The 23,750-nt window shown below is 52.8% G+C and overlaps 1 protein-coding gene across 1 annotated transcript in view; it reads right to left on the reverse strand.

Annotated features, from left to right (window-relative positions):
• The window catches only part of CSF1R (colony stimulating factor 1 receptor), a 32,704-nt gene that overhangs the window by 3,298 nt on the left and 5,656 nt on the right, over window positions 1-23,750 (reverse strand). Inside the window, exons 3-16 of the mRNA XM_061151720.1 lie at window positions 23,447-23,731; window positions 21,294-21,430; window positions 20,472-20,631; window positions 14,994-15,180; window positions 12,095-12,210; window positions 11,842-11,962; window positions 11,579-11,766; window positions 9,871-9,986; window positions 4,332-4,458; window positions 4,095-4,199; window positions 3,536-3,646; window positions 2,691-2,853; window positions 450-541; window positions 237-334 (exon numbers count right to left, since the gene is read on the reverse strand). Of these exons, the coding sequence (XP_061007703.1) occupies window positions 237-334; window positions 450-541; window positions 2,691-2,853; window positions 3,536-3,646; window positions 4,095-4,199; window positions 4,332-4,458; window positions 9,871-9,986; window positions 11,579-11,766; window positions 11,842-11,962; window positions 12,095-12,210; window positions 14,994-15,180; window positions 20,472-20,631; window positions 21,294-21,430; window positions 23,447-23,731 (2,006 nt within the window). The remainder of the gene's footprint in view (window positions 1-236; window positions 335-449; window positions 542-2,690; window positions 2,854-3,535; window positions 3,647-4,094; window positions 4,200-4,331; window positions 4,459-9,870; window positions 9,987-11,578; window positions 11,767-11,841; window positions 11,963-12,094; window positions 12,211-14,993; window positions 15,181-20,471; window positions 20,632-21,293; window positions 21,431-23,446; window positions 23,732-23,750) is intronic.

Below are 23,750 nucleotides of genomic sequence, written 5' to 3' on the forward strand. Positions count from 1 at the left end.
GTCTTTATAGGTGTAGAAACCTAGGCTTGGAGAGGTTCAGCGGTTGCTCAAAGCCACACAGCAAGTGGCGGAGCCAGCATTCGAGCTCTAGACACCCCAGTCTGTGCTGTGGGGAGCATGGCCCCCTTCACAAACTCCATTTTCTTTCCCGTGTCCTCACCCATCTAGCCTCACGGGTTCAGCTGCCCCCACCCCCCTGGGTGACCACACAGAGGGACCTGTTTTCTGAGACTTACATTCTTGGAAGCAAGGAAGGCCATGCCCTGGGCCACCTGGCTCGAGAAGTGGAGCAGGTCACGCAGCTCCAGCGGCCGCCCGTCCTCCTTGTCCAGGTCTGGGGTTGGGAGAGGCATCAGGGCAGCCCCGCTGACTGCCGCCCCCGGCCCCCGGCCCCACCTTGAACCCAGCAGCCCCTCTCCTCTCCCTCAGCCCTGGGTACCTCCTCGCACCTCGCTCAGAGAATGAGTCATTTGACGAAGAAGTGGACACAGGTCTCATCTCCACGTAGGTGTCGACACCCTGGCTGGAGAAGCCGCTGTCCCTGCAGAGGAGAGGGGCCCATCATTCCCACTGCCCAGCTCAGGCCTCGCCCAGCCACTTAGCAGAGAGGAAGGGACCTGAGTCAACTTGCACTTCAGTTTCTGAACCACCCTCTCTTGAGTGATCAGTGACTCGTGCTTGGCTATCCAGCAAGGGCGCTTACAGCCTATTGCATCTTCAACAGCTCTGCCTGTTAGAAGTTTCTCCACTGTTCCTAATGCTAGTCTTCCCTGGGGCTGTTCCTCTTCCTGGTCCTCACTCTGCCCTCAAAAAGCGTCTCCCTCATCCTTGGAACGCCCCAGTGGGGATTTGAGCTTACGCCAGGGCCCCTTCTTTGAGTCCACTTGTTTGCACTGTGCCTCTCCCTTCTGGCTTCACCCTGGGAAGCTCCAGATACTCAGACCGCCCCCCCCACCCCCCAAGACTAAAGACTTTGGAAACTAGGGACAAAACTTAGTCATTCCCACTCACCAGTTTCTCTAGGCAATTCTGGTGTGCAGCCAGAGTGGAGGCCTGATCTAGAGCTGCTTAAACTAATTCATGTGCATGTGAATCACCTGGAGAATCTTATTTGAATGCAGATTCTGACTCTGCACGTCTGGAGGTGCCTGAGATGGTACATGCCTAACAGCTCTCAGAAGACTATGAGCTTGTGCTTTGGGTAGCTGTTAAGGTCCAGATAGGCTTCCCTGGTGGCTCAGACAGTAAAGCGTCTGCCTGTAATGCAGAAGACCTGGGTTCAATCCCTGGGTCGGGAAGATCCCCTGGAGAAGGAAATGGCAACCCACTCCAGTACTCTTGCCTGGAAAATCCCATGGACAGAGGAGCCTGGTAGGTTATGGTCCATGGGGTCGCAGAGTCGGACATGACTGAGTGACACTTTTTCCACTTTCTAAGATTGTGAAACACCACTGCTTCTAATATTCGAACCAGATAGGAGCCTGGACCTCTCACCTCCTGCCCCCTTCTGTGACAGAGATATGTACCGTGATGATGTCCTTACTCTAGTGTTCCTAGGAAAACAATCCAGTGTTTTATTTGTAGTCTGACCATCGAAAAACCATCCTCTCTCTTGGTCTGGAAACTATACTATTAGCAAGATTGGGTCACATGCCATTTGCCCTTGAAATCGTGAATATGGATGCTAACACTTGCTTTCTGTTCTCATTTCGAGTTGATCTGCCCTGAGTTCCCAGCATGCTGAGGCCCAGTATGAGCCACCCTCTCCAAAGGGTTTCAGAGACTCCGAAGAGGAAGCAAGATCCTGCCAGCCCCTGTGCTTGAGGTCACTGGATAGAGTGACATGGTCTCCTTCCCCTTCTGCCTTCCCAGACCGGGTAGCTGACAGTGGTAGGATAGGAGCCCAGTGTATACCCTTCTGATCCTGCTGCAGCTCGCAGCAGCCTGGCCCCGAGGCCTCACAGGCCCTGAGTCCAACACTGGACTCAGGTGAGCACTGGGCAAGGAGGCAGCAGCAGGGTCCAACCAGGCCCGCCTCTGCCTCTGCCTCGTGTATGACACAAAGCCGGCCACTTCCTCTCTGTGGTTCCCCATGTGGCTCTGTCCATCTGCCTCTGTGTGGCTTCCAGGAATCACAGCATTACAGAGAGAGCAGAAAGACTGAGAGGTTCTGCCTGGATGGCTTGTTGGGGAAACTGAGGCCCAAGTGGACCAAGGACCTGGCCACAGCTATGCTGTTTTGCCCCCTGTCATCCAACAAGGAACAGGTTCTATCCCACTTCCCCATGGCTGCTCAAAATTGGGATGGGTGCCCTCCAGGCCTCATAGCACATGCTATGGGAGAAATAGGGCCATTATCCCCAAGACTTGCCTGTCTCTAGCTAGGGCCCCGAATGGATCTTATACACACAATAAAATGATCCATTAACGCCTGACTCCACCAGACTGTGAGCTGCCTATCTCTGCCCGTTATACTCTCAGAATATTTGAGTAGGGGCTCAAATATTCCTTGGGTGATGGGAATAAGTAGGAAACAAACTAAAGTGCCCACATAATACAGGTGGCTACTCCCCACAGCACGAACGGGAAGGTGAAGACCACACAGCCACCCAACCCTGAGCTGACTTTGGGAACAGACACGGGGCCCCACCTCCCAGTCCTGGCCTTCCTGGCCTTTGCCAGGATACTACCTGCGGATGTATTTCTTTTCCAAGTGGATGTTCTTGTAGCCAGTGCCTGCCTCGGGGTCCTGGCCTGGACTCAGGCTGGGTCCCAGCATGGCCTCAGCCTTCCTTCGCAGAAAGTTGAGCAGGTCACCATAGCAACAGTACTCAGTGATGACCAGGACAGGGCCTAGAGCAGCCAAGAGAGTGGGGTCAGTGCGCCCTTTATCCACCACCCCACCTGGACAAGGATGTGGGGAAAGGGCAATAAAAACCTGGACTGTGACTCTGAAGCCCCGGATTCTAATCCTGCCTGACTGTAAGCAGCCCTCCATGCTTTCTGGGCCTTGGTGACCACATCTGTCTAGAGCAGAGGGACCCCCAAAAAACTAGCTGAAGAATTCTTTCTTCCAAGGAAAACTAAGGCAGTTCCATATAAGTCATAGCTGCTATAGGAGAATAGGATGGGGCAGACTGAATCCCAATGGTTCCTGGGACACTTCAATGGGCCTGCGGTGAGTGCCCAGCCTCTTTGAGTGGGGCTTAAAGTTAGATTTGGAGGGCTTCACTAGACCCACAGCATCAGACTCCCTGGAGCAGGGTCCGAAGATCTGCATTCTTTGCTCCTTTTCCAGGTGACTGATGTCCACGCATGTCTGAGAGCCACTGGTCAGAGCTCCCAGAACTGCCTGTCATCCACAAGCAGCTTCTGACCAGTCCAGGCGTCTGGCCTTAGGAATTCAAGGGGTGCCCAGACAGGATCCTACCTTCACTTTGTGGGAATGGGAAGGGGAAGATGGATGGAGTGAGGCCACCCCGGGGCCCTCAGATGCCCAAGACCGTGGCCCCGCATGCCTGCCAGGGCCCCTCACCTCCGTGGGTACAGGCTCCTAGGAGGTTGACTATGTTCTCGTGCTGGCCCAGGTGGCTCATGATCTTCAGCTCTGACATGAGGGCTTCCTTCTCGTCAGCGTGCGCTGTGGCTGGGAGGTGGGGCCACAGAGAAAGGACAGGATGTGGAGAGCCACACACAGGAGGCACCGGGGAGCAAAGCAGGGGGCACCCAGAGCGCCCAAGATCATCAGAAGCCAAGAGAGGCAGAATAGATGAGGACATACAGATGGGAGTTGGGAGAGAGAGGAGAGGTGGTCCGTCACTGAACTGGTTTGGGTGGCAGGCCAAGCTGTGGCCAAGCCAGACGCCAGGGTGGCCTTTCATCCCAGCCCCTTCGGGGTTCAGTCAGAAGCCCTTCCACACCCAGGAGTAAGAGGGAGCCTGGCGCTCACAAAGAAAACAGTGGCTTCACCCCTGATCCCAGGCTCTGACAGGCTGAAAATGCGGGCAATGCCCCGTGACCACAGGACAGACCATCCTGGTGGTGTCTACTACCTCCTACCCGCTCCCCCACCCCCGAGCCCCTCCTGCACTCACACTTCAGCATCTTCACGGCCACCTTCAGGACAGCATCTTCCTTGCCCAGACCAAAAGCCGTGGCCTCTACCACCTTCCCAAAGGCGCCAGCTCCGAGGGTCTTACCTGCCACACACACACACACAGCCTCCTCAGGTCCTGGGGTGCCAGAGGGGCCTCTAAGGGCCCACAGGCTCCCCGCCACCCATGCCGGCCCTGTGACAGGAGGGCATGGTGGGTGCAGAGACCCCAGCTCACCAAACTGCAGGTTGTTCCGGGGGAACTCCCACTTCTCATTGTAGGGCAGCTGGGTGGGGTCGATGAAGGTGTAGCTGTTGCCTTCATAACTCTCGATGATCTTCCAGCGCACCTGGTACTTGGGCTTCTGTTGGGGGGAGGGTTGGGGAAGGAGGGGATGGGTCAGCCGGGTCTGCCAGGTGGGTCTGGGACATCATCCCGACCCAGGAGGACAGGGACTGGGCGGTCCCACTGCACAGTGGGAGGAGGTGGGTGTGGCCTGCAATTTGGTGAGAGGGGCCGTGTCACCCCATGCCCATGGCACCGAGAACCCAGTCCCTGTCGGCTTGGCCTTACCAAGGGACCATCCATTCTCCAAGCCTCGGTTTCCTTAACTGTATATTGAAAGACTTAGGACCATGTCTGAGGGTCTTGACAACTGATAATTTGGTAATTCCTGAGCTAGGAGGGAGAGTGAAACTATAGGTCCATTCACACGTCCACCCTCCCATCCAAGTATCAGCTGTTTTACTTTCAGTTGTGGTGAGAAACATATAACAAAACTCCCCAAGTCAACCATTTCTCAGTATACTGTTTGGTGGTGGTACCTACATTCACATTGTTGTGCAACCAATCTCCAGAACTTTCCATCTTGAAAAACTGAAATTCTGTGCTCACTAAACAATAGCTCCCTGTTCCCACCTCCCACTTATCTCATGCATTTGACCATCCCAGGGACCTGATTTAATTGGAATCATGCAGAATCTGTCCTTGTATGACTGTCTCGTCTCACTCAGCGTGATGTCTTCAAGGTTCACCTATGTGGTTGCTTATATCAATATTGCCTCCCCTTTTAAGGCTGAGTATTACTCCCATCTAAATATCCCACTGAGCACCTATTTGTTTCAGGCATCAATGATTCAGAGTTGAACAGAACAAGGTTCCTGTCCCCTGGAGTTTGCATTCTAGTGATTAAGATAGGCATTCCACTCAAATAAATACATATAAAGGACTACAAATACAATGGAAGACAAGTCAGGAAGGGCCCCCGGGGAGGTGAGAGGGTGCTGGCCAGGGGAGCGGAGGGGGAACAGAGGTGTGGATGTGGCAAAGGTCCTGGAGAGGCCAAGGGACTGGAAGTGCCATGTGGCTGGAGGCGAGCAGGCACAGTTCTGAAGGCAGGAAAGTCTTGAGGGCTGCCAGTCACTGAGTGAATTCTCTCAGTGCCAGGAGAAACCTCCTAGGCTTGATGCAGGCGAGTGATGCATCGGACTTTACAAAGTTAAAGGACAGACGGAGAGAGACCCCGTGCACACAGCAGCGAGCAGCTGGCGCACCCACTCAGGCTCTCCATGCAGCTCCAGCCAGCCGGCCGGTGGCAGAGCCTGAACAGCGGGGAGTGGCTGCCGCTCTCTTTCCTGCCCAGGGTGGCAGCTGCATGGGGGCATGATGCCAGAGGGTGCCCACGAGAAGTGCTGATGGAAGACAGAGTTTAGGTGGAAAGTGGAAGCTGGAGTGGGGTGGTGGAGAACACCGAGGCCTCGGATCAGCAGTCCAACTCTCTTTCCGGTCACTCGTGGGGCATGGAGGCCAGCTGGGCTGTGTTTAGCAGCTGGGATCCTCCATGGGGCACCCCCCTCGAGGTGGGGGGAGCTCAAGTGGGTGCTGGGAGGAGCGTGGCCTGTGACCGAAGTCTCCCAGGTTAAGAGAAAAGACTCCAGGTAGCCATCAGGAAGAACATCCAGATGGTAGTTTGGAGGGAAAGACTGTAGTTAGACATAAGGAAGAACTTCCAGGTTCTGATTCATAACAAGAGACTATGGGTAAATGTCAGGACAGCCATGTTAGAGTTATAACAGACAGTCTGAAATGGGACAGGAAGATTTCCTGAGTGTCAGAGGATTCAAACCCTGCCTGTGGCTGCCTTTCCAACCCAAAGGACAGAGACAGTACCAGGAAGGATTCCTTTTCCTCTCCTGGCCACTTCTATCTCCAGGAGCCACTGCGGTGAGGGCTATCTTTTCCTCCTTGCCACTTCTCCTTCCTCTGGCCCTGCAGCTGGGCCTGAGTCAGCCCCCTCCCCACTTCACCCCGAGCCGGGCAGGGGAGAGTGGGGAAGGGGAGGGTGATCAAGGCAAGTGAGGTTGCCCGGCTGGAACTTCAGCCTCTGAATCCCAGACCTGATCACTGGAGGAGAACACCACTCTCTCCCGCCTGTCTCAGCCGCCCCCACCCCTCTTCTTGGGAGGCGGCCTCCAGTTCTGCCCGGCCTCCGCCACGCCTACACGTGGCTCTTCTTGGGAGCTCCTGCCCAGAGGGGCCTCTCCTCTGGGTGGCCTTGGAATAGAATGCTGTCAGTGCGTGCCTGCAGAGCACTTCCTGTGAGTGGGCACTGGGCTCCACACTCAACGTGCGTCATCTCACTTATTCCTTGTAACGGGCCCAGGCCACTTCCCCTTGCCGACCGAGGTGGACATGGAATCATCAAAGTCCCCACAACTCCCTATGTAGGCCTGCTGTCTGGGTGGGAGGATGCTTTCTGTCTTGGGAAGGGGAAGATCTGAACAGTTCTCACCAGAAATCTTAGGGACCCTCCTGTGCATCCCCTCTATACCCCCCATTCCCGAGAATGCTAGCCTCTCCACTGCCCCTCCCACCATCCCCTTTGCTCCTTCCCGTCACTGTCATCCTTTCTTCCGCACGTCTCTCCTGCTTCTAGCCTGCTGACTCCTGCCCTTTTCTCTTCCCCCTCAGCCCCCCTTGTGGTCTTTCTGGGGGCCAGAAAGGCGATGACTCAGCCCCGGGACAGAAGCAACCCTTCCCCCAACTGGGGCCACCCTCCCCTCAGGCCTGGGTAGTGAGGACAAGCCAGGCTGGCTCCCCAGGGAAGGGGCGAGGCTCAGAACCCCAAGGGGCAAAGCAAAGGATACTTGGATGGTAAGCCCTCGGGCATGGCCATCACGTTAGGGCATGGCCATCTTGACTCCTGGGATACCCTCCTCCTTTTGGCCTTGGGTGGGCTCTGGGGCCAGTTCAATTTCCTAAATAGGATAAGAGGTGCCTGGGCGTACATGTTCCAAAAATGGTCCCTTGAAGAGAAGGTAGAGTGTTCCCAAACAACAACTGACCAAGGGGTCCGGGCAGTCCAAGGCAGAAAGGGCAGGAGGGGGAACTGGGCCCTTCTCTGGAATTTCTGCGGGGCTAGGGAGGCAGCTTTCAGTTCCATATAAGGAAGAACTTTGCAACAGAGCTGCTCAGAGAAGGAACGGGAGGCCACGAGAGTGAAGTCCTGTCCCCCTGGAGGTGGGCGAGCAGTGCCCAACAACCACTTTGGGCGTGTAGTCAAGGAGATGCCCAACCTCAGACAGCACTCCAATCCCAAAATGCGTGAGCAAACTCAGGTTCCCCAGCCAGCTTCCTCCTGGGCCCGGCATGTTCAGCGTCCAGTCTGAGCGCTGTCCAAGCCCAGGACCTTGCTGAGCAGTCTGCAGTCTGCCAGTCAAGGTCACACGGCCAGTGTCAGAGGTGGACCCAGATCCCTGAAGACTTGACCTGGGGCCCCGGATTCTGGAGGCTGCACTCAGAGCTGCCTCATGCTGGGTGCTGACATAAGCCGCAAGCACCCTGTGCACCTCTGGGGCACCCCCCCCCGACACAGCATCTACCTGTCTACTCCAAGTCCTCTACTTACACTAAAACCCTCAAGGCCGGTGCGGGGAAGAAAAGGCAGCAAAGGGGCCCACAGATGGGCTATTCACTTGTAACTCCCTTCATCCTATTGTTCACATCTCCTGAACCTTCAGGATGGGGTCCAGACCTCCAATGTGCCCCCGCCTGCATCCTCTCCCAGGCATCAGTATTTTCAGTGCTCCCCGTGGTCTTCCCCACTCTGTGCACACTGCCCTCTCCCCAGAGCCACCCTTGCCCTGAATGTCCTCTTCCCTTGGCTGCCTGCCCCGTCCTCCATGGCCCGTCTCACCCACGCCAGGCCACCTCCTCCAAGCAGACTCCTTTCCCTGCCAGCCAGAAACTGTCCCTCCACTTCTGGCCTCCCACAGCATTCTGGCCTGGCCCTGTCAGCACCCAACCGCACCGGAAATGGTCTTTCACATAGACTGGCAGTGAGGCTAAATGGTGGAGACCGTGGGCTCTGGGGTAGGAAGCAACTGGGATTCTTGAGCAGGTCCTTCAACCTTACTGAGCCTGTTTCCTTATTGTAGAATGCTGACTGCTCTTGTCCCTGACTCCAGATTGCCGTGAGGGTAAAATAAGATGACTTCATGTTTTGCAAAATGGTTTAGAAAATGACTCTTTCAAAACCAGCCTCTGCCATTGGCCAGCTGTAGACTAGGTCATCTGTCTCAATCTCTTGGAACCTCAGTTTCCAACTCTGTAAAATGGGGTTAGTGATACTATCCACATGCCATGGTTGCTGAGGGCAGTAAATGAGAGGATGTAGGTAACACATGTCATAAAAATGCACCTAAAATCACTGCTCAATCACTGATTGAGCATTCAAAGTGACAGGCAGGGTACTAAATGTCAAAGTGCAATTAATAGCAGACTTGATTCACAATAATGTTAAATAATGAAGAGGAGGGGCTTCCCAGGTAGTGCTAGTGGTAAAGATCCCTGAAGACTTGACCTAGGGCCCTGGATTCTGGAGGCTGCACTCAGAGCTGCCTCCTCATGCTGGGTGCTGACATAAGCACCTCCCGCCCTGCCAATGGAGGAGACATAAGAGACCTGGGTCAGGTCCCTAGGTTGGGAAGATCCCCTGGAGGAGGGCATGGCAACCCACTCCAGTATTCTTGCCTGGAGAATCCCAAGGACAGAGGAGCCTGGCGGGCTATAGACCACAGGGTCGCAGTCAGATAGAACTGAAGCAATTTAGCATACACAAGGCATGCTTGTGGATAGGAAGAGGATAGGGACTTCTCTGGTGGTCCAGTGGATAAGGATGCACCTTCCAATGCAGGGGACATGGGTTCGATCCCTAGACGGGGAACTAAGATCCCACATGCCGCGGAGCAGCTAAGTGTGCATATGAAACTAATAAGCCCATGCACCTCAACTAGAGGAGCCTATGGGTATCCACCAAGAGCTGGTGTGCCATGACTAAGACCTGAAACAGCCAAACAAATCTTTTTAAAAAATAATGAAGAGGATCATGATGGTCAGGCCTTCCCTCCACAAACTCACCTGCCACCTGACAGAGACACAGGCCTGGCCCCTGGGGCCCCTCTTGTGCCCCTGGAAGCCCCAGCTGGGAGAGGATGCCACCTTCACCCTCTCCCCGACTCCCATGGCATCTTTCCTCTGTAATCCACTCCCTCCACTTTCACGGTAGCAGCCGCCTCCTGCACTAGACAGTGAAGCCTATGAGGGCAGAACCCCAGAGGCTTGAGTGTTGACTCACACAGCCACTCACACTAACATACACTGGAGAGCTCTTGTCGGTGAATGACCGGCTGACGGATGAGTGGTCATGCCGGGCGGATCCACACAGCCTGGCGGTGCCTCCCCAGGGTCTGGCTGCCCCCGCCCCGCCCAGGCTCACCTGCTTGTACTTGTAGAAAAGCAGCAGCAGCAGCAGCAGCAGCAGGGCCATGATGGACATGCAGGCCGCCAGCACCGGCGTGAAGAGGGGCTCATCGCGGGGCTGTGTGGAAGCTCCTACATGAAGGGGCGGGACAGGGGAGTGAGCCGGCCGAAGGGGCCTTTGAGACCCGCTGCCCCACTGAAACAGGCCACTGGCCTGGAACACAGTAGGTGCCCCCCAAATTCTTGTTGATTGAACAAGGTGTCCTCTCAGCAGGAAGCCTACAGACCCTCCCCTAGCCAGGGGCAGGGAGAACCCCCCACCTCCAGCCCCGCTCACGCCCAGCTCTAAACCCTACCCAGACTCATAGCCTCTGCAGCCGGGGGAGCCCCTCAGGTCACGCAACCCACCCCCTGCCTGTGCAAGAAGCCTCTGGGGCTCAGCTGTGACTTGTACCCTCCCCCAATGTGGAGGCTCATTACCTACACCTCTGGCCAGCTTGGACGGAGAGACCTTCTAGAGGTTGGACTGAAATCCGCCTCCCCAGGAGGTCCCTGCGGCATCCCCAAGTGCCCTCTGGGACCACACACCCCTCCGAGAGTCTGAAAGCCAGACTCACGGACCCAGGTCTTCTCTTCCCACATCAGTAGCCCCAGTTCCCTTGATGTGTTGGGAAGGACCTAATTTCCACCCCCTGGCCAGATCAGCAGCGTGAATCTGAGACTCAGCCTCACTTCTACCTCTTAGGAGGTGTGAGAGCAAACCTGTGACTTCTCTCAAAGCCTCAGGTTCATCATATCCCAAGAGGGAAGGCAGACTGTACTAAAGCAACTTCCCGGGATTAGGCGAGTGCACTAAAATAATGTTTGCAAAGGGCTTAGCGTGATGCCTGGCACAGTGTAAGCCTTCAGCGAAATGTTGGCTTTCTTATTTGTAATATAGGACCACCAGCTTGAGACAGAGCTGCTAGGGCATGTGGAATTGGGACTCCAAAGGCTAGGGCCCCAGGAGCCCCCTTGGAGCCAAGCAGAGGCCCAGTCTGTCCTCTCTGGGCCTGGCACACAGTGGGTGCCGAACCTGCTTTTCAGAGGCCGGAGGGTGCTGTGGCCCTGTACAGTCTCAGGCCTTTCAGAATCAGAGAACTCACCCACATGCAGCCTCTGTGCAATGCAGAGAAGGATGCATCTTCCTCCAGACGATGCTGCTGCGGCATTTGTCCCCCACCCCCACCACACAGCGGCCCCGGGTGGATAGGATTGTGTCTCTGACGGAAGGGAGTCTGGGAAGGATGGGAAAGGCCGGCGAGGCTGGCCCTGGGTTGGGAGCAGGGCCTGGGTTCATTAGTCGCCTGTCCCCGTCACCAGACTCTAAACCCAGGGGAGGCCCTGCTCCTCTGTGAGTCTCAAATACACACCTGTGAACTAACGAGTCAGCCCAAGTGCAGGAGTAAGAGCGGAGGGGCCAGATTAGGCTGCCGCTGCTTTCTCAAGATCTCTGCTTCCCCTCTGCCCTTCTCCCCCTACTACTCCAGCCCTCTGGGTTCTGGACTGCCCGTCTTGCTGCCTTTGGTCACGAGGGGCCTCGAGTCGCCCACGGAGAGCTAGAACTCAGTACGGCTGGGACACACTCGGCGCTGGAACTCTGGCCCTTGGCTCCCAGGAGTGGGTGGGGGTATTCCTCGGGCCCCCGCTCCTGTCGCAGCCTGGAGCAGGGGTCCAAGGCTCACCTACGGAGATGGGCCCCAAGGCCGCGAAGGTGTTCCCCATGCTGTTCCGGGCCCTGCATTCGTACGTCCTGTTGGGTTCCAAGGTCCCTGGGGTCAGCAGGCTCTGGACGGTCACCTTGCGGAAGGGCTCCTGGCGCAGGACGTCAGGGTTCGGCTCCTCCAGGACCAGCACGTGGGTCTTATCACATCTGGGAAGCGCAGAATGTGGTCAGAGCTTTGGGGTGCCCAGCCCCCGAGCCCAGGTGAGGAGGGAAGTCACTTACCTGTTGGTGTGGCTGCTGCACTGCACCCACGTCACATTGGGCCGGGGGTACCCCGAGGCTTCACAGAGCAGGGCTTTAGAGCCGTTGGTGAAGGTCCACATGACTTCTACCTCCGGGGGGTCTGAGGTAGAGAGGGCCTGAGTCTCCTCGTCTGACCACCTACCCTGAGCCTTCTCTGCCCCAGCCCAACCTCCCCCAGCTTGTCTATCTGGGCCACCCTAGGAACCCTATGTCCCCAAGCCCTTCTACTCACAAAGAAGGGTGAGTTCAAAGGTCAGGTTATCCTCGCCTCTGGCATTTCTAGCCTGGAAGGAGTAGAGGCCGGCCTCGGAGGGCTTCAGGCGAGGCAGGGTGAGCTTGGAGGTATATCTGTGTGGGAGGAGCAGGCCGTCTGGGGTGAGGACAGAGGGTTCCAACAACCACCTTAGAGGGGGTGGCTTTATTTTTGGTCAAGGGTCTGGGGCATGAAGGCCTTGGCTGAGCCAGGTACCCAGGCTGGGTCCACTGAGACATGGAGAAACCACCAACCCGATTTCCTTAATTGCCCCTCTCATCCGCAAAGCACTTCGGTTCTGAGATTTAGTAGAGGCGGTGTCTGTAAAGTGCCGATGCTGGGAGGCACCTCACAAGCCTCGCTGAATATATCTCCTTTCACCACTATCACTGGGCTAAACAGTCCTTGCTGAAAACGCCAGTACCTGGTCAGCTTCTATTCCCAAAGCGCCAGCCCTGCCAGGAGGGGGCTTTGAGAGGGAAGGGAGGCAGGATGCAGCCCTGGGGCTCCAGAGACCAGGGCTCAAGTCCTAGTATTGCATTTCCCAGCTGTGTGACCTTAGGCAAGGACACTTAACCTTTCTGTTCCTTTGTTTCTTTTTCTGTGAGCGTGACACTTAGAGTAATTAATTCACCGACTCAGCCTAAGGTTTAGAGGGATCTGTATTCAGAGAGCCTGACTCATTGCAGACATTTGCCCCTTTATTGGAAAATATCTGCAGCCATTACTAGATTAAAACACATGGTATTTACTCAGCCAGTTCGTTGGCATATAGAACCCCTCTAACATGTGTCAATTCTTGAGATAACTAATACCTGCTTCTTAAACTGAAAGAATTTAACTTTTTGCATGAGTCAAAATCACCATGATGAACACACCTATCACATGGTCTCAGTTTGGTGCCCTGTGCTGAAAGGCCCCAGATTACCAGGTTCAAGGACACCTCTCTGGTTCCTTTCCACAGTGTCCCTATTGCTTACAGACCCCTGAGACCTATCCATGGATCAGCCTCCTTCCAGGGGTCTGCTGACTCCAGTTCAGAACTTCTGCTTTAGCAGAGAGGAAGCTAGAAATCCTGGCTGGAAAGGACAAGAAAGGAACTGGGAAGAGGAAAATGAGGACAAGGGAACATCTTTGTTGATTCTGATGATCAACAAACAAGAATCCAGGAATCGAAGAGGTTTGGGCTTCCAGAACTAGAAAGAGAACTCCTGAGAGTTTGGGAGTTGGAAGATGTCCGGGGATTGTCCACCAGAGGTGGCAAGCAGGTCTCCTCAAGTGAGCCCGTTATGATGGAAATACAGCCTGAAGACTGCATTGAGGACTCTGAGGCTGCATTTAGACACTGCAGGAAATGGTTCAAAACTGAATTAGGGCTGTTCATCACAGCTGTGGGAGGAGATGTGATTGCGTGTACACCACATATTTGCTGTCCTTAATGGAGCTGTACTCCCTCATTCAAATGGTAGAGGAATAGATAAACAGAATGTGGTATGTATATACAAAGGAATATTACTCAGCCATAAAAGGGAATGACATTGGGTCATTTTTAGAGATGTGGATGGACCTAGAGACTGTCATAGAGAGTGAAGTTAGTCAGAAAGAGAAAAATAAGTATTGTATATTAACACATACATGTGGAATCTGAAAAAATTGGTATAGATGACCTTATTTATAAAGCAGAAATAGCGACAGACATAGAGAACAAACATGGATATCAATGGGGGGAAGTGGGAGATGGGATGAACTGGGAGATTGGGATTGACATATATGCACTATTGATACTATGTATAAAATAGGTAATTAATGAGAGCGACTGTATAGCACAGGGAACGTTACTCAGTGCTCTGTGGTCCTGACCTGAATGGGAAAGAAGTCCAGGAAAGAGGGGACGTGTGTATATGCATAGATGATTCTCTTTGTTGTGCAGGAGAAACTAACGCAACACTGTGAAGCAGCTACGGACGGGAGTGTATACATGCGCAGTCGTGTCTGACTCTGTGACCCCAGGGACTGGAGCCTGCCAGGCTCCTCTGCCCATAGGATTTTCCAGGCAAGAATACTGGAGTGGGTTGCTGTTTCCTTACTCCAGGAAAAATTTTAGAAATAAAACCGGGCAGAGAAATTATTATTTTCACATTCGTTATCAGTGTACCTCCTTAGGGAAGAAACTCTCTTGTTTAGAAACCACCTGGTTAGGTCACTTTGGACAGGAAAGAAAGACCCTGAGGAGAGAGTCCACAGGAGACAAAAAGACATTTCTAAGATGCTGTGCACGTAGAGTAAGCAGGACTCTGGGAGTGGAGGGTGGGGGCGTGCACAGGCAGACAGACCTTTATAAGGAGAGTTTTGATCCAGTGGAGAAGAGTAGCTGGTGAGAAATTCTCAGGGGTGGATGGCCACAGGCTTTTTAAAGAACTTTCGATGTATCTGTGACTGAGAGATATTAATTCCCTCTAGTCCCCCAAACCTGTGTGTGAGGCAGATACCTCGTGCAACTGCCGTCAGGAGTGTGACTCTAAGTGGAAATCATGGGGATGGTCTTCTGCATTTGGATTAGTCACAAAAGAGGAGAATGAATAAGCTCGGGAAAACCTGGGTAACTGTCAGAAAGCACACACCCAAGAAATGGTAGAATTCTTGAGGAGGACATTTAATTTCCCAAGGATACAGCACAGAGGCTACACTAATGTCATCTACATCTCAAACACAGATGACTGACGTTGAGGCTCTACATAGTCAAGAAAACTGAGACCTAGAAATGGGAAAGGACTCACCCCCTAGTCAAGGTTGAGACAGGACCCAAATGTGCTGACTCTCGGTTAAAGTATTCTCTGTCTGGCTGTGGGCCATGCAGATGGGAGCTAGTGGGTGGTACCTGTATGTGTCGTTGGTGATTACAAAGTTGAGCTTGGGCTGGGAGCCAAGGAAGGGACCCTCATAGGTCCAGTTGAAACTTTGCAGGCTTGGGTAGGCCTCCACCTTGACTCTGAGTTCGAGCTTCTCACCCACGGCCACCTCTTGGAGGAGGTTCTGCTCAGAGGTTAAGTTCAAGTAGGCACTGTCTGGAAAGCAGAATGCACAGAAATCTGGCATGAGTGGGAAAATGTCTGTCTGTGTGTTCATTTGGTGATCCGCCTGTGGATTCAGTCTTTCAGCTGGACCCTCCCTGAGTACCTAGCATGTGATGTGCCAGTCACACGGACCTGACCTGTAACCAAAACTTGCCCTCTCTCATATTTTTCCTGCCACTCCCGCCCCTCTCAAAAGCCCAGGGCTTTAAACTCTTCTCTCCAAGTTCCTGAAAGAACCTGGGCAAATTCCTATCCTCCTTGCCACCTCTACCTCTTTGTTTACATAATAAAGAGATTAATAGAATATATCTATCGTGTTATAACTGTATAGAATGTTTTCTAGCAGCTAAAAAGGTCCCCTTTTCTGGTAGTAGTTTATAGTTCCCCTTTTTCTGGTAGAAGTTTAATCAATGCAACTTCCATATCCAGTTCTAAAGTGGGCATGTGACCCAGGCCAGCCAATCAGGGTAATTTGTGCCCTTTGGACTGTGGTTGGTTTGGGGGTAGGAATGAGTGAGTCCATGACACTCATTCCTATTATTTCTGTTGGGACTGGAGGAAAAGAGAAGCTTCCATCCCACTGGGGTTTCCAAGCTTGGTGCTGCCCCACAAGAAAAATATAGAGCCGAGGGATGGGAAGCAATAGACTCTTGTCCACATCTGAACATCAAAATCCAACTGTCCCGGAAGCTCATACCCATGTTTTGTTTTGTTTTGCTTTAGCTATAAGGCCAATAAGATCCTCTTTTGGTGAGGTCAGTTTGAGTTGATTTCTGCTACTTATACCTGAAAGATTCTTGACTGGTTCCTTCTAATTAAATGTTGCATGAATTAAAATCAAGCTACTCTGATTGAATTGCAGGCAAAGGAGAGGTACCCCCATCCACAGACTCTCCATGCCACTCATGGATGCTTCTGAAATGCTTTCTTAAAATCCCAAGGCTTTGTAAAAATCCCTGGACTAGATCATCTCTCAGGGCTCCTTTTCTTACTCAAGTCTATGAAATCTAAAATTCACTCTTCTAATCTGATGTTCCTGCTCAAAAAGCCAACTCTGATTCCCCATTACCTCCACTATTCAGCCTGGCATTCAAAGCTCTTCTCAATTAGGTCTCCCTATGATGTAAGTGAAAGAGGAGAGTGAAAAAGTTGGCTTAAAACTCAACATTCAGAAAACTAAGATCATGGCATCTGGTCCCATCACTTCAAGGCAAATAGATGGGGAAGCAGTGGAAACAATGGCTGACTTTATTTTGGGGGGCTCCAAAATCACTGCAGATGGTGATTGCAGCCATGAAATTAAAAGATGCTTACTCCTTGGAAGGAAAGTTATGACCAACCTAGATAGCATATTAAAAAGCAGAGACATTACTTTGTCAACAAAGGTCCGTCTAGTCCAGGCTACTGTTTTTCCAGTCATCATGTGTGGATGTGAGAGTTGGAATATAAAGAAACCTGAGCACAGAAGAATTGATGCTTTTGAACTGTGGTGCTGGAGAAGACTCTTGAGAGACCCTTGGGCTGCAAGGAGATCCAACCAGTCCATCCTAAAGGAGATCAGTCCTGGGTGTTCATTGGAAGGACTGATATTGTAGCTGAAACTCCAATACTTTGGCCACCTGATTCGAAGAGCTGACTCATTTGAAAATACCCTGATGCTGGGAAAGATTGAGGGTGGGAGGAGAAGGGGATGACAGAGGATGAGATGGTTGAATGGCATCACCAACTCAATGGACATGGGTTTGGGTGAACTCCAGGAGTTGGTGATGGACAGGGAGGCCTGGCGTGCTGCGGTTAATGGGGTTGCAAAGAGTCGGACACAGCTGAGCGACTGAACTGAAGCCCATCTAGCCGTGGCCGCTCTTCCTATACAGATGTGCACACACAGACACACACACAATTCTCCACCCATCTTGGTGTCCTCATATCCCCAGAACACCCCACAGTAGTTCCAACCTGGGCTCTTTGCTCAATCATGTCCTCTACCAGGAACTCCATATTCTTCCTTTCTTCTATTTAGATCCTTCTCATTCTCTAAGACCCCCCCATCAGGGAGACTCCACCCATCACTCCAGGCTAAAGGAGAACTCCCTCCTCTTGATTCGTTTTGCTTTTGTTTGTTTTGCTTTTTTAAAAACTGAGGTATAATTGATGTATAATATTTGATAAGTTTCAGCTATCCAACAAAGTGATTCACAATTTTTTAAAGTTATATTCCATTTAAAGTTATTATAAATGATTAACTATGTTCCCTGTGTTGTATAACACATCCCTGTAGCTTATTTATTTTATACATAAAAGTTTCTACCTCTTAATCCCCTACTGCTATGTGGCCCCTCCCACCTTCCCTCTCCCCACCGGTAACTGCTAGTTTGTTCTCTGTGAGTCAGCCCCTTTTTCGTTATATTCATTAGTTTGTGGTATTTTAAATTTTTAAATTTATTTATATTTAAAGGATCTTTTTCCCCAAATTTTATTTATTTTAATTTTTTGGCCACATCCTGCAGCGTGTGGGTTCTTAGTTCCCCAACCAAGGATTGAACCCACAGCCCCTGCACTGGAAGGTGGACTCTTAACCACTGGACCAGAAGGGAAGTCCCTTTGTGGTATTTTTAAGATTCCACATATAAGCAATATCATATAGTACTTGTCTTTCTCTGTCTGACTTAGTTCACTTAGCAGGATAACCGCTGCGGCCCTTTGAGAGATTGTACGGTCATTAGGCACCACATCTACACTACTTCAGGCTTCCCTCGTAGTTCAGTTGGTAAAGAATCTGCCGGCAGTGCAGGAGACCTGGCTTCAATTCCTGGGTTGAGAAGATCCCCTGGAGAAGGAAATGGCAACCCACTCTAGTATTCTTGCCTAGAGAATCCCATGGACAGAGGAGCCTGGCAGGCTACAGTCCATGGGGTCGCAAGAGTTGGACACGACTTAGTGACCAAACCACCACCACCACCACACTACTTCATGCATCTGGTCCTCCCTTGGTAGCTGTCTTCTCTCTCCAAGCTTGTGAGCTTTGAGGGCAAGGCTGTTTTCTTCTCTCTTTCTCCCTTAGTCAGCCAGCCAACCATTCATTCATCCAAACTCCAACCACTTCCTATCACCTCCACCATATCCATCCCTAATCAAGCCACCATCACCTCTGGCTCAAACTAGCAGTAGTTTCCTAACAGTTTCCTGGCTTCTACCCTCGTCTCCCAATAGACAATCCTCAACAAAGCACCAGAAAGCCATATTACATCTTATACTCTCAAGTCAGATCATGTCACTCCTTTGCTCAAACCCTCCAATGGTATCCCCTCTCTCTCAAGAGGAAAAGCCCAGGTCTTTATGTTGGCCTCCCAGACCTTCCCCTTCACCTCTGACGTCATCATGTACTACACTTCCTCTCAAGCTCCACCCAGCCACACTGGCTGACTTACTCCTTGCAAGTGGTGAGCTCGGACCTGCCTTAAGAACACTGCTTACCCTCTGGCTGAAGCTCTCTTCTCCAAGATTCTACATGGTTTGGTCCTTCACCAACTTCTAGTCTCTGCTCAAATGTCAGTTTCCCAGTAAGTCTTCCTTGACGATCACCCAATTTTAAACTGAAAACCCTATCAAATTATCTTTTTCATAATTTACTTTATTTATTGCTTGTCTTCTCCTAACTAGAATAAAACTCCATCTGGGCAGGGCATTTTCTCTCTCATTTGTAACTGGATCCCTAGCATTGAAAACAATCTAGAGGGAAGAGTGAAGGAAAACAACATCTGTTGAGTGATTACTGTAGGTCTGCACTGTAAAATGGATAGGATCAGACTCCATAACTGGGAGACAGTTCACTGTTCTCCTCTCCTGCCTTAGCCCTCAGAGCTGCCGGCCCAGGATGGGCCCACAACAGAGCTTAGGTGCTCCTGCAAGCCTGATGTATTGCTTGCTCTGTGAGGGTAATGATTCTTAGGCTTGCCCTCCCACCTCCCCTCGGGCTCCCAGCTTGATACATGAGGTATGGCCAAACCGAAAGCACTCTGAACCTGTCCACCCTGAAGAAGCTGCCTTCTGCTCTGGAGTCTCAGCCCAGTGACTGTCACGGCCTCCTCCCCAATCACTCTGGTCATCTCGGCTCCTTTCTGCTTTGTCCCAGCAGCCATTGCCCCTCCTCGATTGTTTTGGATAACAGACTCTCCGGGGTCCCCACCACAATCCAGCACCCTTCGCCATCCCTGGCCTGGAGCGCCGCGTTAACTGCCCTGATGGGTCTCCAGCCTCGAGTCTCCTGTCCACTCCACGTGACACAGGGCTGAGCTTTCTCAAATGACGCCTCCTCAGGCACACTGAGCATTTACTCTGTGCCAGGCCCTGCCCCAGTTAGTTCAGATACAGTCAATGAATTCTCAGAGCAAACCTGTGAGACAGCTACTGTTAGGATCCCCATTTTGCAGATGGGGAAACAGTTTAAGCAACCTACCTAAGTCACTGGTGGAGGCAGGCTGGAACGTGGCTCAGGACTGCGGGCTCCTGACTACCACTCCTGCATCTTCTGTTCCATCTGATTTCATCACTCTCCTCTTAAAACCTTTAACACCCGCCCACCAGAGGTGATGCGAGCTACCCGTTCAACTTGCTCTCAGATACTGCCCTCAGCCCCGCTTTCCTGTGACCACCCCCCCCCAACCCCTTCGCGTCCCTGCTGTTGTCGGTTTCTCTGGATGTCTCTGTTGCTCTTATTCTCTTTGCCTTTGAGGCTTGCATACGCTGTTCCCTCTGCCAGAAGTGCTGTTCCCTTTTCTTCCCCTCCCCTCTGCCTGGCTAACCCACCTCCATTCTTCTGGTCCCAGCTTAGAGTCCATTTAGTCCAAGTCTTTGTTGGGGAGTCCCCCTTGGAGTTCCCAGGACACCTCAGGTTTCTCCCATGCCCACCCAGGGTGACTGCTGTCTGTTCACATGCCCATGTGATGTGAGTTCCAGGCATGAAGGAATGAATGAATGAGTCCAGGAGGGAGCTACTGGACATCAATCCCAAAACACAACAAAATGATGCTGGAATGAGATGCAGCCATGTACTGTGGGACCTCCAAGGTGAGAGAGAGGGAGGATTCTGAGAGAGGAAGAATCAGAGGGCTGACACAGACATGGCTCCCCAGCCAGGCTGAGAAAAGGGGGATTTTAGTGAGCTATTCTAATAGTGTCTGCTCCTTTTTTTTTAAACATCAGCTCCCTCTTTCTCAATCACCTTACGCACCCCCCTTGCTCCAGGATCCATGCTGACCCTCCCCCACCACCCTGATGCTCACCTACCACCCGGAAGACCATGGAGGTGGAGTGGACGCCCCGGGCATTGGTGGCCACGCAGGTGTAGTTGCCAGCATCTTGGAAGACTACATGATCGAGTTCGAGGGTCAAGACTTTTTGATAACGGTTGTCACGGAAGTCGGATTGTTGAGAGATTGCGAGCTGCAGCCAGAAGGAACAGAAACGCTGAGGTTGTTTAGGAATTACAAAGAGCTGGGTTCTAATTCTCAGCCTTTAAAGATTACTATCTGCTTTTCTTTAGGCTGAGCTGTGAGCCTTAGTTTCTTCAACTGCAAATTGGGACTGACACTGGCCCATGTTCCTAGGGTTGTAGTGAAGAGTAAGTGAGATGGAACATGCAAATGGCATAGGACTAGGCCTGGCATGTGGAAGGCATGCAGAGGAACTATGTTCTGAGAAGCAGCCTAATGCCATTTCCTCCTGAGAAAACCCCCTTTTCCTCTCTCTAGAGTTGTTCTGAAATAATCTTTACATTCCTGGGCCTCAGAGACGGCCTTGGAACCCCTTGCAAAGTCAGAAGTGAGCTGACACGTGCCTCTTGTCTACAGGCTAGGACAAAGGTCATGGGTCAAGGGGGTGCAATACTGCCTCCTCCCTCTCCCATCACAAAGTGTAGATGCAGGAGCCTGAGACTTGCTTCTGCATCATCTACTGACCAGCAGTGAGACCTTGGGTGAGTTACTCCCCTCTCTGGTCCTGAGCTATGCCCTCAGCTCCCAGTGCCAGCTTGAGGTGGGGCCTGGAGTGCCAGGAGTACAGGCAGACCTACCCCACCCCCCCCACCGCCGCCCCCAAGGACTGACTTTTGTGTCTCCACGTTGAAGGAAGACGTCAAAGTTGACATCAACGTCGCTGGCTGAGCACATGATCTTGGCAGTCTCTCCTTGAATCCGTACCAGCTCTGCAGGCTCCAGTGTCAAGGTCGGAGGTCCTGGGATGACTGAGGTCGGGGGAAGGCACCCGTGAGGACCCAGGCCAGAGCTGTCACTCTGCTTCCTGACATGGGCCCAGGCTCCCTTCCCAAATCCTGGGAGGCAGCCGTGACACCTCAGTTTTCCCCACAACAAGTCCCATCTCCTAAATGGACCTGGAAGAGTCCCCTTGGCTCCATCACCAGCGCCTCTCCCCAGTCACACCCTTCCCCTCTGCTCTGGACTCCCGCAGCCACCTGGAAGGCCTCCCTGCTTCCTCACAGCAGCCAACGTGAGCTCCTTACAAGGAAGATTGGATCACGCTCCTCTCTTGTGCTAATAATGTTCAGCGGCTTCTCATCACTCTCAGACTGGAAGCTGCAGCCCCTCATACCTCCCCAGACCCTGCTCCTGACCTGTATGCACTTGCCACCCCCTCACTGCTCTGCAGCCGCTGTGGCCCCTCCCACCCAAGATGTGCCCTTGCTGTTCCCTGTGGGAATGCATGATCCATGCAACAACCACACTTTGACTGGTTGTTCTCATCTTCACATCTTCAGCTCAAACATTCCTCAGAGGGGCCTCCTGTCACAGGTTAGCTGAATTAGCTTCGGGCTTCCCGGGTGGCACTAGTGGTAAAAGAACCCACCTGCCAATACAGGAGACGTAAGAGATGGGTTCGACCCCTGGGGTCGGGAAGATCCCCTGGAGGAGCGCATGACAACCTGCTTTAGTATTCTTGCCTGGAGAATCCCACGGATTCCCCTGACCAAATCTCTTCAGCTTGGTTTCTTGTTCACCACATTTACTTGCTTTCTCTCTCATCCGTCATCCCCAGTAAATGAAGGTGATATCCCTAGCAGCTAACCCAGTGCCTAAAACATAGTGGTAGTGGTTTAATCGCTCAGTTGTGTCCTACTCTTGCGACCCCATGGACTGTAGCCTACCAGACTCCTCTGTCCATGGGACTCTCCAGGCAAGAATACTGGAGTGAGTTGCCATTTACTTCTTCAGGGGATCTTCTTGACCAAGGAATCGAACACAGGTCTCTAGCATTGCAGGCGGATTCTTTACCAACTGAACTATGAGGGAAGCCCTAGCTGATGAATTAACATCTGTGGCTGTGGCTGTTGTTGAAAGATAACCTGACCCAGTTTCTCAGGGTCAGATGTTAAGGAGCTCACTCATGTCACAGAATCAAGGCAAAACGAGGGCCCTAGAATCCCTCTGCAAGGTGGGCTGTAGGAAAAGGGCCTGCCTGGCTCCTCTGCACACAAAGTGGGTTCCCTTGGCTTCCTGGACAGGTTTCGTGGGCTCAGGGCACAGGGCCTTGGGCCAGCTCTGCCACTCTGACCCTGGCCTCATTACAGGTGCTTGCTTCCTGTCTCAGGCTCAGATTCTGATCCTGGGGTCCTGCTGACTCCCACCAGTCCTCCCAGAAACCAGAATCCCATCTACCAGCCCAGCAGAAATGAGGTGGGAGCAGATAGGAGAGACACTTCACCACCACTGATGCCTCCCAGCCAGAGGCATCCCATGCGCCTGCCATCATGACACCCCATGGCGTTGCTCACGGTGCCCCCCTCTCCTGTGCTCAGCACCCAGCACCTGGTGGGCCCTGAGTAGGAATCCATGTCTGAAGGGGTGGGAGAGCTTCGGGACCGCCTCCCATTCCTGGAACATCCGAAGCCTGTTCCCAGCTCACGACTGTGTACCTGCTGTTTCCTCTGCTGTTTCCCCCTTCTCATAATTCACATTTCCGCTCAAATAAAATGTCACTCTCTCCACGAGCCCCCCCCACACACTATTCCACCACCCTGTTCAGTGCTTTTCATAGCCTATTTCATGACCTGAGACTACCTTGCCAGCTGAGTTATCAGAGTACGTGCGGTCTGCCTCCCAGCACCCGACACCTCTCGGTCTCGCTCCAGCAGGTGCCCCATGGACGACACAGGCACGACTGGAAAGAAGAGGTGAAACGAAGCACCCACCCTTACTTCCCCTCTGGCCAGACACCAGCTCTTGGGTCCTCCCTGTCCACGCACCTTTCTGAACTTTAAGCCGGATGCTGAGGGACTTCACCATCCTGCCAGCCACCCGAACACTGCACTCATAGTCCTGGCTCTCAATGAACTTGGCCTTGTGGATGGTGAAGCCATACCAGGGCGAGAAGGAGTAGCTGGTTTGGCGCAAGACAGGCCGGCCGCGCACCCGCACCAGCGAGACGCCCGCCTCCAGGGCCGGGTCGGTGAGCAGACAGGGCAGCAGCGCGTCCTGACCCTCCAACACCGTCACTTCCTTGGCCAGGACCCTCCAGGGCCGAGCAGAGTCTGGGGAACACGGAGATAC

The sequence above is a fragment of the Dama dama genome, chromosome 9 (genome assembly GCF_033118175.1).
Source record: "Dama dama isolate Ldn47 chromosome 9, ASM3311817v1, whole genome shotgun sequence".
Taxonomy (NCBI): Eukaryota; Metazoa; Chordata; class Mammalia; order Artiodactyla; family Cervidae; genus Dama; species Dama dama.